The following is an 18,624-nucleotide window of genomic DNA, read 5'->3' as shown; positions in this document are numbered from 1 at the left end:
CCACCTGCGCGCCAAGACGCCCGACGTCTTCCGCACCTGGCTCGCCGTGCTCACCGCGCACAGGTGCGTTCGGTGATATAACACAAAGTTACCAGTGGAGAGGGGGAGTGCTCAAAACGGATCAAACCCGTAAAGATATGAGTCAATTGGTAGTAAAATGTTATGTCAAATTGAGAACCTCCTACTATTTTTGAGACGTCGGTTGATAAATCATTAATGGATAAAAAAACAATGAAACAAAAACATAAAGATACACACCAATATATGATTAAACGTATGCGTTGTACAGGAATTGTATTTGTGTGATATGTTATATAAATTGCCACTATCTGCTATGCTACATTTAATTATACGTACATGTTATTAATATTTTGTCAAACTATATTATACATTATAATTTTATAGCTGATTTGTTAGTCATAACGTGTTTGCTCAATATTTAATCAAATATCAGCAGCTGGGGACTGAAATCAAACATCAACCTTTTCGTAAAAAAATAACAATTATCTCTGTATATTTATAGGTTATACAGGCAACATTTATTAACATTCGGTGCTCGAGAGTCTGTGCCTAAAATACACGCTCCGTTAGAAGATCTTCCACCAACGGATACCTCATCTCGTAAGTAAAAAAAAAATTTCATTATTATATAATTAAAATCTTATTAACATAGAGCGACTAACAGTTAAAAGAATTCTGTAAGTTTGTTCCTTAGAAATATTATAGAAAAATATAGTTCCGTTTAGGGATCATTTATTGTTAAATAAGACTTGAATTTAAATCGATTTATCCAATTTCCTCAATCCCTCCCCAAAGGTACCTCAAGCTATGAATTACTCTCGCCCATAGAAGAAACGAATAAGAGTGCACCGCTCTTGAAAACTATTATTTGTCCACTGTCGATATCACCCAGGACCAATCCTATCCCAGACGCCAATCTCCTTATTCCTCTTAATATAAAAACAATTGCCCCCAAAGCTTGTGATATAAACATTGGAGATTACATGAAACATCAAAGTTTGTGCTCTATGAATTGTATGGCAAGAAATAAAAATAATGATTATAAGGAAGACACATCACCAATCTTGTCTCTCTACACCACAGACACGGAAAAACAAATGAACAGTTCTGAATTAGACACTATGTCTATGAGATTACAGTCGTCTTTACTATGCAAGTACTCGCTGAACTCTCAAGTTAAAACCGTACCATTTAACGCTCCGTATAAAATTGAAATAAACAGGAGTCCGACAAAATCTAAAAAAGCGCCTAAAGTTGACAGGAGCACTATGCCCGCCTTCTTCTTTTTCAATAGGAAACAAAATAAAGCGCCCGAATCGCTCATGCGCAAGAGCAATAAGTGCACTAATCTTGTCAAGTACAGAAATCAATTTAACGAACCGAAACTTAAAAGACCATTGAGTAGATGCATGTTACTAGGCAAATATCCAACAGTTAAAAGTATCAAAAATATACTAGAGGGCGCCCATATACGTGAGCCCGTGAAGAAAAACTTTGAAGTACAAATCGAAAATAAAGAAAACAAGTCATTACAAGACGCTATGACTTTATATGAGTATGATTTCATAACAGAGAAGCTAATAACGTCTGTTTTAGAGACCATTCCAGCGTCGAATCCGGTTATCAATGGAGACGATAACATAAAGAATTATATTCACCAAATAGTTAAGGAACTATATGATATTAAATTAGTTCCAACCGATGTTCACCCTATAAAAATCCTATTCAGATCTTTATTGGAGTATTGGTTAAAAAATACGTCTATTGATGAATTTAGAGAAGAAATAATGCCGGCTAAATCAATAGATAGACAATCAAATAAACATTTTACTAAGGATGAACAAATATCCAGCTACAATATTCAAAGTGTCACAAAACAAACTCAGTATCAAGGAATCAAACCAGACAAAAAAGACAGGGCATCGAAAATACCAGTTTACAATTCAAATAAGAATTTCAATAAGTCAGTTAAACAAATATCAAAATTTAACGAAGGCAATGACAAAGACCGCCAAATACAAGAATTAGAACGTATGCTCAAAAACACCGTATATATTTGCGAAACAGTCCGTAGCAGCAAAAATAAAGAGAGAGATATTAAAATCACTAAAAGACTAATTGATAACATAGAAAAATTGTCTCGTCAAAACGATTTAAATAAACCAGCTGAGAACGATCCGTGCGATTCGAACTCTTCTAACGAACTGACCAAAATACAGGATACAATTCACCATTTAATAAGCGACACGTCTATGCCTGCAACTGTGGCTAAAGAATTCCTCAATGCATATTTAGATTTACTTCACAGTAGCCACAGCATGACAGAGACGAGTACATCTCCAGAAGATTCTAAAAATAATGTACAACCATTATGCGATGTTCAAACTGAGAGCGTACAAAAGAAAGTTTCTAGATGTATTACAACTAAAGAATTTTTTGAAGAAAACGTGAATAGGGACAAAGGCGCCGTCGATCCCGGCCAGTTGTACTTAAAAGATGTTCTTGATAAAATAACCACAATTTTTTCTAAAGATAGGAAAAGAAAGAATGACGCAAGTGATAATATTGAAAACTGTGACAAAATTAAGCGCACTGGTGAAATTACTAAAGATGAGTTTGATCAAAATTTAAAAGAAACATTTAATAACATTAATATGTCAGAACCCATTAGTGTGGATAGAACAAATTTAAGTGGTGCATGTGTTCGCAAACAGCAAAAAGAGACTAATCTAGAACCGTTCCTTAGACCGAAAGCCGATAATCTCATAAATAATTCTTGGTTCCCAAACTATGTTGAGACCAATTCAGATTCAAGTAAATTATTTAAAGATAAATTACAATCGGAAATAAAAGTACACCCTTTAGCAGATATGCAAAATATTCCTCCTCAAGATGATATAGAACTTAAGCCCTATATAAGTAGCACTGATGATAACATGGATTTTAAAGAACGACTTATATTCAAGCCACATCCGAGTAGTAGTGGAGCAACATCTAAAGCATACAAAAGACATCACGAAAGTAAAAGTTCTATAATAGTTGAGGAACATACGCAAATTGATAGAAATAGTCCAGAATCTTTAAACGCCTTAGAATTTGACGACTCGCAATCTTGTTACCTCTTGTCTTTAAAAGGTTTATTAGGAAATTTTCAAACGAGGAAAAAATCATCACAAACTAATCCAAACGATGTGCCGCCCTGTACCTCACCCAGTAACTACCCCGAAGAAATGGCTATATTTGAAAGGCAACCTCGAGCTATTGATGAGAAATTCATATTACTTCTATTGGAAAATTTATCATTACTTTCTAAAAACTTGCCGTCAATACACAAAGATATAAATGCATTTTATTTAAAACTTAGGAAGAAACACGAAAAGACTGTACTGAACTCTGGTAAAATACAAGGTTTGAGTCTCTTGGGAAAAATTTATAACGAGGGTAGCAGCAGTAGGAACGTTGAAGAAATCGAAACACAATGCGACGAAACTCTCTGCAGAGACATCAAAAATGTTAAAGAAACGACAACAAACACGAGTAATATTATCAAACAAATTATAAGTGATAAAGCGACGAGTGCTTCCCGTATATTAATTAAAAACGTTGAATTGCAAACTGATAATTTCGTAGAATGCGTCAATAGAACGAATAATAACGCCAAACGAGCAATTACGAAGAAAGATAAGATAGAATCTATTTTTTATACAAGCAGTGCTCAAACAACTTCATATGCGAGCCAATCGAGCGACGAAGACATTATAACATCAGACAAGGCCGTGTCCAATCAAAACTGGTATCGGCAGATATGTACAAGGGACTGTGCTATGAACACCATCGTGAAATTCATGTTATCCAAGAGCGACAGCTCACAGAACTTTAGGATTTTAAAGCCGGACAATTACGAAGGCTCACAGAAAAAAGTTAAACACGATAAAATGAAATCGAAGAGAGTGCGGAACGAGTTGATCAAAGAAATATCGTTGCTATCGCCATCTTTTAAAGTGTCTAAGCAGTCGCAAACGGAGAGAATTTATAAGAGGATCAGAACGAAGAATGGGCAAGATTACAAAGTGTATCAGTTATTCGTTAGTCAAAAGTTTAAGCCAAGTAAATGCGCTTCTATATCCTACATCGATCAGGGTCGTAAGAAAAGCGAAGACCTGACAACCATCTATAGGTGTTCCAGTGATCCTTCCTATTCCTCCGGTCAGTTCTTTATATCAAACTCAATTGTTCCCTTTGTAGAATTTAGAGGAATTTATCTTAGAATTAAAATTTTTGGTGCGTAGTAATTTTAATATCTAATTAGTAACTAGTAACTAGTAATTAGTAACTGCACATAATTATCCAATGGTCGACCAATTTTTACATCTCAGTCACACTCAGATTTGTACAATATTATTATAGTATTTAACACGTGTCATAAATGAAATTATGTTTCATATGAATCTCATAAAAAAAACTTACAAAAATATTCAACATATATATATGTATATACGAACTAATTCATTATATACTTTGATCGACGTATAATTTTTCAAGTCATTTTAAAAGTCTAGTTCGAATTCCTAATCGCTTTATTTTTTTCCCTCCATTAATAAATTTTTACATGTTAGAATCCTAGAAGTACATTTGAGCATAATTTGAAATGTTTGTAGCATGTACATACATAACCGTATGAAGTAATAACAAATTCCTTTATATCCCTTTAGAATTTGTTTAGTATAATGTTTGTTTTACTGGTATAAAATAATTTAAGAATCGATTCGATATTGACAGGACTATGGCTGTCCCAATCACACGACCATTATTTCTATACTGATATCTCTTGGCACCTCTCCATATGAATCCATTCTTAAAATGTTTTTAGTAGTATTGGCAATGTAATTGTTGAATCATTAAGAGCATGAACACTCTAATAAACCATTAGCGTTTAGATATTACAGACTGAAAATTTGTTAAAAAGTATTTAATTTCTAAATATATATTACTCGCTTAACATCAAACACAGGAAAATGCTAATCTATAAAAAATTGTAAGCTTATATTGATTTTTAGATTTTTCGTCATATCGTATCAAATATTTAATTAAATTAAAGTCTATCGATTGGTTCAACAATTAATCTCTACGATGAGTTTCTGCAATTTTGAATCCCCTTATAAATTTTAATTGACATTCCATCTTGGAAATTATTGCACGAATTTATCCTACCCATATCGCATTTCGTTTGAATACTACTACCGATTTGCATAAATTGAATTGGAAGTGCGTCTTAAAGATATAATTACGATTTTGAGTCTGAAAACTAAATGCGTTGTGAAAATATGTACTGGACATTGAAAACTGGGGCCATTGATCAAGGAATATAGAATAAGCCTTGTCACAAAAGTAACACTGGCCATCTACGATTAATACGTGTATATAATGAGTATTTACTATGTTAAAATATTCTTAAGCAACATCTATGATATACAAGTATTATGTCCAATTATGACTTGACCGACGACGATTGCAGTCTATAAATATTTTGTATTTCCTATATTCAAAGCGACCGTTTGCGGATGTTTCATAGTATATTCTATTCTATATAATCTTAGCCAAGCCATTTTTAAACACCCCACCCATCCAATTATACCAGTGCTACCGCAAGACCCACAACGAATTTAGAATATTAAAAAGAAATATTTTTGTCAACAAGACATACTCGTAAATTAATTACCCACATTATTATGAAAAATCTCGAAGATTTGATCAGTTTTCAATGTCCTACGTCCCATCACCTCGAAATTCTGTCCCAGGGCTGGTAAGTCCCACGTCGGGGCCGCTCCGGGGCCCGCAGGCCGGCTTCGTGTCGGGCACGCCTGGGGGCAGATTGGCTAGCTGGATTATAGGTAAAATTCTAAATTTATAACTAAATATTGCCCGCCTATTCAAATGCCCAAAGTGCTTGCAGCTGGCTATTGATCAATTCACAAACGCACATTTAAAGAAAAATCGTATTTTTTTAAAGGGTAACAGTTTTAGAGCAACCAAAAGGCTATCAAGATATTGAAATTAATTAATTGAGGAAACTTAAAATTTGCCCGCTTGCTTGATAAACTAACATTGAGGTTTAGTGATTGAAAAATGTCATAAAATTTTACTACAATTTTTTTTTATTTCACATAGAAAATCAGTCATAGTAGTGAAGATATAGCCCAGCTAAGATTGTATTATATTCAAAAACCTTTAAAAACATTAAGGTGTTTTAAGTGTGTTGTTCGCACTTAATTGGCAATACTGAAGTAAGTTAATTGCCTGACTCACCCAGGCGAGGCAGCGAGATAAACACCCGTTTTAAAAATTCATTATTGCTGGTGTATGGCCAGTCTGGCCTTTTCTAACAATGTGCTTAAAATCTTTCTAAATAAATGATTGATTTGAAATTAAGTGTATGAACATACATTGACTGATTTTCCAGACGATGTGTAATTAATTTAATTTGAAAGGCATGTTAATTTAAATCAGAATAACTGCATGCACATCCCCGCTATAAGTCCATTATATTTTTTTCTGTACACGAATATACTCTCATTACAACATTATATGTATAAACATTTACAGAAATAAATTATAATAAACAACACAATTTGTTATGATACTTTCTATCAAAAGGATTGACTATGATTATGATATATAAGAATTATATATTAATATAACAACCACACAGACACAGACCAAACATTTAAAGCGACATCAGTGGGACATAATGAATTGGGAATAAAAAATTAAACTGCGTTATTGTCTATCTTTTAATTTTTCCAAAAATTACGAACTCCTAATCTAACTAACTAGCTTACTTTAAAAACTCGTCTTGCAATGTAGAACTACATGCATTGTAAATTGAGCTCTATGTCTAAGCAATAAAGTCCATTCCAGAATCGGGTGGTCCGCTGGACAATGTGTCCCGGGAGCTCGGGCAAGTGCAACTGTCGGTGCAGCAGCTGCAGCGGCTATTGGACACGCTCGAGCTGCAACAGCAGACGCACCACGATACTGATGTAAGAAGAAAATTCTAGAATCTATTGTTTTGTGTGGGCGTGTGTCTATATGGACGTTTCTGGAAATTAGTTAGTGTGGATGCGTGGAAGTGTCTAAAATTAATTGTAGAACTGGTTCCAATGTGGAATTTTAAAGTTTAGTTAAAACTGATAAAAATCTAGGCTAAAGACATGTGAAGTGTGAAGAAAACAATATAAAATAATATTATAATGTTTATACTTTTTCATTTTGGGATTAACGTAACATCTTAAAGCAGTATTTCCAATGTGAAAAAGTAATGGCACTAGACGCCTTACAACACTCTTTTTCCCACACTGAAATTAGTACTGCTTTAAGACATGATGGTAACCCCCTCGTATATTTTTCTTGCATTATCCTGGCTTTTCGCAAATTGTTAACTGAATTACATATACTTTAGAAAAGTAAACCTGTTTTCAGATGAACAAAATTGCCCCTGTGGAAGTCGATGTGTTGTGATCGTTTCTGTTTCGTTGAAAGGATGTTCCAAATTTAAAAGTTAATACTTTTTTTACATACATATTCAAATTCAAATAAACCAGTATCATATGTTATTATTTACAATGGTATAAATCGCACTAATATTATAAAAGTGAAAGTTAGTTTGTTTGGATGTTTGTCCGTCAATCAAGGTGAAATTACTGAACGGATTTTGATGAAATTTGGTAAACAGACAGGGTATGAGCTGATTTGGGTGATAGGATACTTTTTATCCCAATTAAATGCTCCCTTAGGATAAAGATGATATCCGGACTGAGCCGGGACGAGCACCTAGTTATTTTATATAATGTTTGACATATAACCATAAATTATTCTGATTATTGAGTAAGTAGTAATAGAAAAAAATTTATCGTAGAGCATACATATTAAACTATAAAGAGACTATTTTTGCTTGCAAAACCTATTTTACTACAGTTGCGTGTCTTTTAAAGACATCCTAATTTATATATTACTAGCTGTTCGCCCCGACTTCGCCCGTGGTACATTTGTAGCCTATGTCACTCAGTGAAGTTGAAGCTTTCGTATGGTGAAAGAATTTTGTTGTTTTTGAGTTTATCCATTACAAACAAACAAAAATACAAATTCTTCGTCTTTATAATATTAGTATAGATTTAACAATAATAATTTAATATTTTAAACTCTATTATAGTTAGTAAATAATTTTTTTTTTCGATTTAGGTATCAATAGAAGGCGCTTCGCCCAACGTGAAAAAGGACAGACGCAAATTCGGCTTACGGAAAAAGAAATCAAACAACAAATGTGGCTCCGTCGAACTGGGGCCGCACCATATCGACCCTTCTAGCTCTCATATGGTAAGTTTATTTAGAGGGTAAAAGTAAAATGGACTTTTTGCTGCTCGCTCAGTAGAAATACTAAAGCTGAACTGTTCAGGAATTATTGTGATAGATCTCTTAGGTTTTTTTCCTGTTTTTTAGGAATAATTTCGAAAATATTTGACATCCACTTTAAATTCTCTGTTTAATATTTATCTTATTTGTGATTCGAATAATGAAACAAGCCTTTTAGAGTGGAATTTATAAACTCGTTTTGCGTTATTTTAAAACGGCAATCCTAAGAGAAAGTACCACAATAGTTCCTGTAATGGTTCAGTTACATTTATAACAATAAATGGGCAAATAAATGACCTCAATAAATGGGCTATATTACACTGAATTTTTCAAATCGGACCAGTAGTTCCTGAGATTAGTGTGTTCAAACAAACAAACTCTTCAGCTTTATAATATTACTTTAGATATATATATATATATATGACAAAAATAACTAAATATTACATTGCAGGCATTATCGACTCTAACAGCTCCCCCTTCCCCTGGCGGGGGCGCTTCCTCTGTCCCCAATTCCGCCGCATCTTTGCCGATAGGTAAATATAAAATAATAAAAAAGCTTATTGTCTGTGTGTTTGTGTGTTTTATACATAATGTCTAGATGCTTCTGTGTATAATATGTGTGGAAAATGGACTGAATTGTTCTTATGTATTTTTTTTTTCTTAAGCATATTAGGTTTTTTGCTAGCGTGAATGAAATAAACCTATACCAAAGAAGCGGTTATAGGGCGGACGTGTTGTCTTTAGTTTTATTTTTAGTGGCCAAAAGAGTAATTCCTCTGTTCTTATTTGAATTCAAACGTATTTTTTTAGAGTTCAAACAGATATGAATAGATAGGTTATTTTGTAGTTAAATCCTTGCTATAAGTTTTGTCCTTAAAGTCCATTCTCTATTTCTGTGGGTTAAGATTTGATTTCTCATAATATTTTATTGCTATATATGTATATATGGGCCATTAGTAAATCTATAACCAAACAATAAACATTTAATGCATGCACATATAGACATCACACGTTAATTGATATAGAGAAATTAAATCTACCCACGATTCCATTATAAAACTTTTACAATCCACGGCACAAGTGTGACTGCGTGTTTGTTTTCTAGTTTTAACATTGGATGTACTGAGCGCCACGAAACCAACTTGTCAAAATGTGTGCAAGTCGTAGATTTAGATCATGTTATGTCCTAACCTTTTGCATTTTTATTATTTGTTTTTTCTTTGTGTAAAATTTATTTATTGTTTTCAAATTAAACTCTACCTAGACGTGTTTGTGTTTTAATGTAGACTTTAATGTTGGGAATTGTGCCATTTCAAGGATTGTACGAAATGGGTAAGTCGGCCATCTTGTTGTGGACACAAAATGGCGTCTCATATGCACGTGGTAGCATGAACGCTAGTTTCTTGTTAAATATAACGCTTACTGACATTAGTAAATGAAATAAATTAAAATGAAATTTAGAATTGCATGTTGGTTTTTGATATTAAATGGAAATAACTAATGAACTATTTTCTATTTCAATTCCAGTGTTTCTATCTACTTTTCTGGCGTCCACTTTAGTTCGTAAGGTTTTATTTTATTTACATTTTTCGGTTTTTCACGCCTCATACACTGCGCTGCGGTTTCACGCGCATGCTTTAGCTGTCGAGGACATGTACTCATACTGAAATAAGATTTTATCATTTTTGGCGATATTTTTTTTTCACGCACATATTCATTGATGAATATAACGGGTGAAATCCACTTTTAAATATTAAAACTGAGTAGCAAATTACGTTAAATATTGTTTTTTAATTTATTCTACTATCCTACTTTACTATACGTGTCGTTCTTAATACAGCTAAAAACTTAATAAAATATCAATCAACGCATACCAGCTCTTAACACCAAATTAGCTTATGCATTGTATAACATTTCTTTTTTTTTATGATCAACGTTGTTAAAAAACCTTGACACATTTTTTCCACTTCAATACTATGAAATAAACTGTCTTAAAAACGCACTTATTTCCCAATATCGAATATTAAAGAGGTTAACCACCTATTACTGTGCTGACTAGACGATTTATAACATAAACGACGATGACGTGTTAAGTAAATCTCTACAGTTTCTGCGTTATCCAAGATAAGATTAATCTGTTGATTATCTCACTACAGCTTCTTGTAAATGCTATTCGAATATGAATCTTATGAACATCGAATTTGGGTTTATTTTTGTATGATACAATGAATCAATATTATTTTGTTCTCGAAGAAATTAGTGATACCTTAAGATCGAAAGAAATCAGTTTTAATAAATAGTTTTTGTTGAATAAATTGTGCTGAAACAATGTCTAGTGATAGTGATGGAATAATAGTACCCCTCGGAAGAACTGTCTTCTTGTATATTATGAAGTTTTTGAGGGAATATCAAAATTGTCCAAGTGAGTAAAGTTCAAAAGACGTTGATAGTGTTTTATTGTATGTTTGGTTCAGTGAAAGTATTAACTACATAGTTACTACTATAGTATCTTAGCATACTATTATAGTACCTTACCATATTAGTAGACTAAATATCTTCACCGTCATAAAGTTAAAATTATATGAGATTATATCGAATAGTTTAGACTCTGAAAATTACATATAATTCTAAAAAAAAACTTTATCCTATTTAATTAAAAATTCTTTATAGTTATAAATCTATATATATTAAATTTCTAGTTTTATAGCATTAAATTTTTTCCAAATTCATGTATTTATTTAGCTTTATTTATATCTTTAGGTATTACAAGTAGTAGATATCTTATGTATATTAAAAAATACACATTATTTCTAATTTTACATTCACATTAAAGCTTCATCAATGTGTTATTCGATTCATTGTATATAAAACATTAGTTGAAGGTTTTTAAGGTCTCACGTACTTTTTTATTTATCAAAATAGAAACAAAGTGCATGAGCATGAAATGATTATATTCATTATAATTATTATTAAGACAAATAATGTTTCAATATAAAAAACATTTATATTTGCTTTTATACTAAGAATTTTCTTTCAAAGGCGTAGAACTATCTCAGTAATGTATTTCATGAAAATATTCCAGTAAAGTTCTCTGTTATTTTTTTAATACTAAAGTATTGAATTATTACCTTATTTTTCAACCGACTTCAAATAAAGGAAGCGGTTATCAATTCGACTATGTTATCTTGTATTTATTCTTCGGAACTCTTGACTGGGTGAACCGATTTTGATGACTTTTTATCTGAAAACTGGTGCCCTCCGTGAATATGGTTTTTTACCACTTACAATGAACAAAAATACCTTTTTAACATAATAAATGCAGCAAAAATAACACTCAAATATTACTTGACTCGTAACAAACACTACTGTTTTGCATGAGTGGTAAATCCTACAAAATCCATCTGGAAGCTTAACTAGCTCAAGATTTAAAAAATAATTTAATTTAAATTGTCCCCATCCAAGTCCTTTCTTTTTCTCCCTCCATCAATCCTTTCCTCATTCCTTAACCACTAAAGTTGGCAACCCATTTGCACTGGCATATAGCTTCTGCAAATGTTTATGACCAGGGCTGGTCGTTTACCATTAAGCGACCCACCAGCTCCTTTTAGCCAACTGTCACATAAGAATTTATATTGTATGTTTATTTAAAGAACAACATAGATCCACTGGTTAATAACAATGTCTTATTTGTGTAGGAAAAGTTGGCGCTTGAGAATCAAAACTAGGACAATTTTTATTTGTACTCCAATAACTTGACCGGATTCAAAATAAAAATTCTTCGCAATTGTTTAAAATTTCGGTTGAAACAATATGGCACGGGCTCCTTTCATAAAAACATGCATTAGTTGGGCAATTTGAAGAGGATGGAATTAAAATTGAGGTGGAACAGTTTTCAGGTACTCATGCGCCGATTCCTCCTTTTCTGTATACCTATGTTAGTAGTATACACATTGTTCATGTTTAAATACTATATTTTATATCATCCAATTAAAAAAAGATCTATAGTCAATAATAATATGAAATGTAAATGATTCACAGCGTGTGCAGCAACAAGGCCACAATCGTTGCCCGGTGCGGAAGTTCTGAACGCAGCGCCGGCCAGCCTCACGAGCCTTACTCCAGACCATCAGCTGAGGGAGGACTTTACCATGCTGGCCAAAGATCTGGTTACGAGTTTGAAGAGTATCGTCGCTACACTGGTGAGTTGGTAGGAGAGTAGAAGAAGGAATCTCGTTTAATTTAATGGTGAAAAGTTACGTAGGTTTTGTGAATGTGTGTTTGTTATTTTACTAAATGATTGATTTTTAATTTTCCAAAACTTAACACTGTCTTCTCCAAAACAGATGAAAACACGTACGTGGCTTAATGAAATATAGATAGCATTTTAAGAATAAAAACAACAGAAAACAGTAGTTTACTCTATACACGTTGTGTAGGTGTGCGAGCGCGGGCGTCTGCGCGCCGCCATGGAGGCGGCGGACAGCAGCCCCGCCCCCAGCGGCGTGGTGGCGGCGCTGCGCACCAACCTCTCCACCGCGCTGCAGCAGAATTCTGGTGAGATATGGAACACCCACCATTTGCTTTGTGATCATTCGAAACGAACAAAGAGGGAAAATTTTGTCTTGATTAAGTGATGATGATGATGATGATGATGATGATAAATAAACGTGTATATAATATATAATTGATTTGCATTAATAAAATGATGCAGTTAATTTTTTTGTTGATTTTCGTATATCACAAATTTAGATTTAAATAATATAAAACTAAAAATTTGATTTCATAAATTTTGAAAATAAGGTCTTTGCGTCCTTTTATGGTAGCGATAACGTGCCCACCAATTGTCTTGATATTTGAGGTGTCTACGATAAAAAATTAGTTTCGAGTATATTGAATCATGATTTCTATAGTTTTCAATTGTACTAAACTATAGTACAATATTTTAAGGATATATAGTATTTCGTTGAAAAATATTTTTCTAATTAACAAGAATCGAACTCAGGATGCCAACTGAGAAACTATCAATTTATTTATTCATTTATGTAACACCCCATCGACTCCGCCCTACAATTCCATATACTTTTAATTCTTTCCATGTCGCCAATAAAAAGGTGGAAACTGTCGCGCATTCATTGATATGTCGCCGTGACATTGTGAGCCGTGATATACTGATTAGAATTTAACGCATAACTTTTCAATAAATCATAATAGATCAATGTGAAACCGTTAAATTGTGAAATGGTTTCGATTTGATGGGTGGAATGGGTCGTATCGACAACTCGCGACCCGCACCTGATCGACGTTTAGGAAATTATATTAATATAGATAATATAACGTCTATCGAAAAATGTCACGGACTACAATTTAACGACAGTTTAAGCGCGATTCGCGAGCTAGATTACAATCTTACGGCGACATATACCCCCATTACAACCCCTAACCCCCCCTCCTTATCCCCCACTTCCATTGCAACGCCTAACTAACCCCCCCCCCTCCGTGGCGCACACGTGCGGGGTGCGAGTGCATAAGTAATGACGTGCGAAGTGTGCCGCGCAGAGCTGCGGTCGCGGCTGTCGCGCATACACGACGCGTCCGACCTCGCCGAGATATCGTCCATGGGCGCCAACTCGGATCACGTGAGTTTTTATTTTTATTTTTTTTTTTCATTTTATCTGTCAAGTAGCTGCGACCCGTGGTTTTTCCTTTGAACTTCCGTATGTTTCCGTGGGATTATTGCAATGAAAAGTTATTGTTTTGTTACATCAAGTCGGTTTAGCCGTTCCAGAGATTAGCCGGAACAAACGAAACGTTTTTTTTGTAGAATAAACGAATTTTATTGTTAGATATCGGTTCAGTTATATTATATCGTTTCGCTCAAAGAGTACGCAATCCACAGAACCACCAGTTGAAGCACTCGCTCAGCTACAGCTCGTCGTGCGTGTCCGCGTCGGAGTTCTTTGACGCGGAGGAACACGACAACGGCGATATTAAGCAGAACGAGATTATTAACGCTGATGAGGTGAGTGTGGAACGTTTTTTGACACACACTACATTTTGAATTCTTATGTGCATGTTTTTTTTGGCATTTCATTGTTTATGTACAGACGTGTGTGTGTGTATGTATAGACTACACGATAATTACAAGGGAGCGTCCATAAATTACGTGAGATATTTTTCGTAAGGATTTTTGAACCCCCCCGCCCTCCTTGGTGAGATTTCGTGAGATTTTCCTTCACTCTCTCCCCCCCCTCCCTAAATCTCACGTGAGATTTTTTGAAATATATTTTGACTATGAACCCATTGGATTTAAAAAAGGAAAAGAAAAAATATCCGTCCGCGGGATTTAAAAGGATAAATAACGAATACTAATATATCAAGTTTTGACATATGTAAATTTTTCTAGAATTTTTTTTTTACTTTAACTAAACTTTATTTTCACGGGTTTCTGTTAAAAAAAATACGTGATATTTATTAAAACCCACCCTCTCCCCCAAGTGAGATTTGGAAAGATTTTACTTGACCCCCTCCCTCCCTTAAACACCTCACGTAATTTATGGACGCCCCCCTACAAACAAAGAAGTTCAAAATATAGTATAATAATTATTATTTGTGTTGTCTTCGTCTTGAAAGATATGTTTTTTTTTCCGTTCTTATATATTTGTTCTTTTATAATTATTGTATAAAATCGTATTTATTCCAGACAGGTGTGATAGAGTTGGACGGTGACTCGTCATCAGAAGCGGGATCGCTCAGCAGCGAGGAAGGTTCCGCCAGCTCCGACAACAGCGATGCGGCCAGTAAGTTTGAGGGATTTTATTTATGAAATATCTGATTGAAATATTTGTGCGTTGTATTTCTATAGATGAGACAATTCGTACTTTGAAAATATTCGAGTAAATGAAGACTGAAAATGGTCAAATATACGGAGAATCTTCTGCAGAACCGTAAGTTTCAGTGTTTTGTGTGAAAAATATATTTTTTTAGTATACTACCAACTGTACTGAAGAAGAATTTTGTCTGTTATGCGCAAATCATGTTCAATCTTGTTATTTTATTTAGCCACACAAACAGTGTACACATAAAATTTAGAGTAATCAATCAAGTAAGAAAGAAAAAAGGAAAGAAAGAAAGAAAATATATTTATTTCAATAACAGGTACAGATAAACTTAAATTGTAACATTACTGCTTACTGTTTAGCTAACAGTTCTAAATTCTTCAGTTTATTAATCTTAAGTTTTCTTATCTTCAGTTTATAAATTGATAAATTCTCACACCATCGAACGTGATTAGTTGTTTAACCGACCTTCCTAAAAACGAATAGACTTGATTGGAGGATTTTGAGATTTCTGTTTCATAGAATATTGTTGTTGTTTCGTCCTATTTTAAAAATCAAGTTTATGCACATAATAATTTAACCCCCCGATAAATAAATGAGCACCCCTACCCCGAGCAGTGGTATCCGCGGAGCAGACCGCCCCGTGTGGGCAGGGCCAGTGGTCGCGGCGGCGCGCGCTGCCCGCCCCGCGCCCCACCCCCGGCGGGCCCAGCCTCTGGAACCTGCTCTACAAGAACATCGGCAAGGACCTCAGCCAGATATCCATGCCGGTGACGATCAACGAGCCGCTCAATATGCTGCAGGTGGGTGCTCAACTAGACATCGACTCTACTTGTGACTCTATTATGTATTGTAATAGAGTCGAACTCTACATGCTTTATTTAGGTGCGTCGAGTTTTGGTTCGATTCTGTTGTGTAGCGGTTCTACTTATTTTATTTAGGTGTGTTAGAGGTGAATGACTCTGCATCTCTTTTAGGTGGAATTACTGACTCTTCTTCTTTGTAATAGGGTAATTTACTTGATTGTAATAGGTGACTGACTACATATTTTAGTTGTATTATTCCGTACCGATAGTAACTCTATTTAGTTATATTATGATTCTTCTAAAAGTCTCTACTGAATTAGCTATTTTTTCGAACAGTCGTCTGGCACTACTTAAAAAAAACCTACTTTTCTTATTCTAAAGGTAATGAAAGGTGACTGATCATCGAGCACAGACTAATTCAACTTATTAAAATTCAATTTAACAACGGGTTGTAATGTATAATATGTATGTATCTGTTAAGTCTTTTATATATCTTATAATGATGTATATCGATTTATTTCGTATTTGTACGTTTTACATCTGAAGTTGTGTTATTCGAAATGCGCCGGCAGCGCCTCTGCGAGGAGCTGGAGTACTCGGAGCTGCTGGACGCGGCGGCGGCGTGCGCGGACGCGGCGGAGCGCATGTCGCTGGTGGCGGCGTTCGCGGTGAGCGCGTACGCGGCGTCCGCGCACCGCGCCGCCTCCAAGCCCTTCAACCCGCTGCTGGCCGAGACGTACGAGTGCGTGCGCGAGGACAAGCGCTTCCGCTTCCTCGCTGAACAGGTCTCAATCTTTATTCATCGGAATTGCTAATCGCGCGTTGTGAAATGGGGGGAAAGGGGGGTCCCCTTAATACGAACAATTTTTGCTATAGAAATTAAAAACTTTAGGATTTTAAACACGATTTATTCATTATATTAATAACCCGACGTTTCGAACACTTTACAGCGAGCGTGGTCACGGGGAGACATTTTTTGCTATAGTTGTAAAGCGTGCGGCGGGCGCGTGTTACTCTATCTGTCTCTCTCACTCTCATGGAAAGCAAACCAGTTATTTTAGTGTTAAAGGAAAATAAAGGATTGTCAATTGCAAAGAAGGAATAGACTGGTTAGGATGAGGAATAGAACAGGGGGCTTCGGCTCCCCCATTCAAACTATAAAACGAGGTGCATTTATATGCTAAACCTTATAAAATTCATAAAAACTTGCTGCGGTTCTTTTTCGGGGAATCTTGTATCAACGGATAGACAAAAATGCGCATTTTTGTCAGGTCTCCCACCACCCGCCTATATCAGCGTGCCACGCGGAGTCCAGCCGCTGGGTGTTCTGGCAGGAAGCGAGGATCAAGACCAAGTTCTGGGGGAAATCCATGGAGTTCCAACCCGCCGGCAGGGTCCACCTCACCCTGCTCACTACGGGTGACCATTACGTGTGGAATAAGGTTAGGTTTCATCTGTAATAGTGGTGTTATAGTACTGCAATACCTAATGGTAATCTTGATAAATTACGAATGAGAATAAAAGTTACGAATCCGTCCAATAAAGTATGACACAATGAATTTATTTGAATTGGTTGGTTAATGAGATATTCGATGTTTAAATTTGAACCAAGGTTTCAATGTATAGAAAATAATTGGTGTTATATAAAACTTCACATCATATTATATTATGACCCAGAGTTAATAAAAATTGTTGTTTTATTACTAATTAATTATGGTATTTATATGGTATTGGTATATTAGGTATGGTATTAAATATGGTATTTAGGTATTTTCATGCAATTATATGATCCCATCTATCATTATTTAATAGGTGACGACGTGCGTACACAATTTGTTCGGAGGCCAGCGATGGGTGGACCAGTATGGTGATATGCACATCACATGCCAGGGCTCGGATATTAGCTGTAAACTGCACTTTGTGAAGGTGGGTAAATTTTACTTGTGTAAGATTATTAATTGTTTCGTTATTCTATTAACGGTCCGCCCCGGCTTCGTCCGGTTTTTGTGTGAAAACATCGCAAACATACATAACAAAAACTCAAATGTTTCCTGTTTACATTATTTATTTATTTTGTAATCTATAATTAGTAAAGTTATTCTTTTTTAAACTTGTGAAGAAACTTGTTCCCACGACACAGGGAATCCTATTGTGGGAGCAAGGGTTTTAAATCTACATATAATATGTAAAATTTTTTTGATAAATAAATGATTGTTTATTGTTTATTTAGAAGTGGGAGATAGTTAGATTAATATCAGTTTTACCTGTTTAATCATTATTTTTAATCAAAAACAAAAATATGTTCAAAATGTCAGAACTAGACCGAGTTTACATCAACCAGCTTTCGAATAATAAATTGGTTCATTCAGTGAAAGTTACAAGGTAAAAAACGACAAAAAAAAATTGTCGAATCGACAACTTCCCCCTCTTTCGAAATGATGATTCTGAAGAGGAGAAGGTAGTCAATGATATATTGATGGGTGGATGATTGTTGGATGCGGCCGCAGGCGAGCTCGTGGTCGTCGAGCCGGCACGAGGTGCGCGGCGCGGTG

General features: G+C 34.8%; 1 protein-coding gene across 1 annotated transcript in view; it reads left to right on the top strand.

Annotated features, from left to right (window-relative positions):
* Positions 1-18,624, top strand: part of LOC119837205 (oxysterol-binding protein-related protein 6-like) — a 41,358-nt gene that overhangs the window by 17,078 nt on the left and 5,656 nt on the right. Inside the window, exons 5-21 of the mRNA XM_038362730.1 lie at positions 2-63; positions 524-621; positions 5,820-5,912; positions 6,940-7,061; positions 8,260-8,394; positions 8,882-8,963; positions 9,958-9,993; positions 12,469-12,629; positions 12,867-12,984; positions 13,987-14,066; positions 14,327-14,449; positions 15,131-15,227; positions 15,882-16,069; positions 16,645-16,857; positions 17,344-17,514; positions 17,885-17,998; positions 18,580-18,621. Of these exons, the coding sequence (XP_038218658.1) occupies positions 2-63; positions 524-621; positions 5,820-5,912; positions 6,940-7,061; positions 8,260-8,394; positions 8,882-8,963; positions 9,958-9,993; positions 12,469-12,629; positions 12,867-12,984; positions 13,987-14,066; positions 14,327-14,449; positions 15,131-15,227; positions 15,882-16,069; positions 16,645-16,857; positions 17,344-17,514; positions 17,885-17,998; positions 18,580-18,621 (1,935 nt within the window). The remainder of the gene's footprint in view (position 1; positions 64-523; positions 622-5,819; positions 5,913-6,939; positions 7,062-8,259; positions 8,395-8,881; positions 8,964-9,957; positions 9,994-12,468; positions 12,630-12,866; positions 12,985-13,986; positions 14,067-14,326; positions 14,450-15,130; positions 15,228-15,881; positions 16,070-16,644; positions 16,858-17,343; positions 17,515-17,884; positions 17,999-18,579; positions 18,622-18,624) is intronic.

This window comes from Zerene cesonia, chromosome 26 (genome assembly GCF_012273895.1).
Source record: "Zerene cesonia ecotype Mississippi chromosome 26, Zerene_cesonia_1.1, whole genome shotgun sequence".
NCBI classification, from domain to species: Eukaryota; Metazoa; Arthropoda; class Insecta; order Lepidoptera; family Pieridae; genus Zerene; species Zerene cesonia.
Note: the sequence above shows the minus strand (reverse complement) of the source record. Positions and strands in the feature narration are given on the sequence as shown.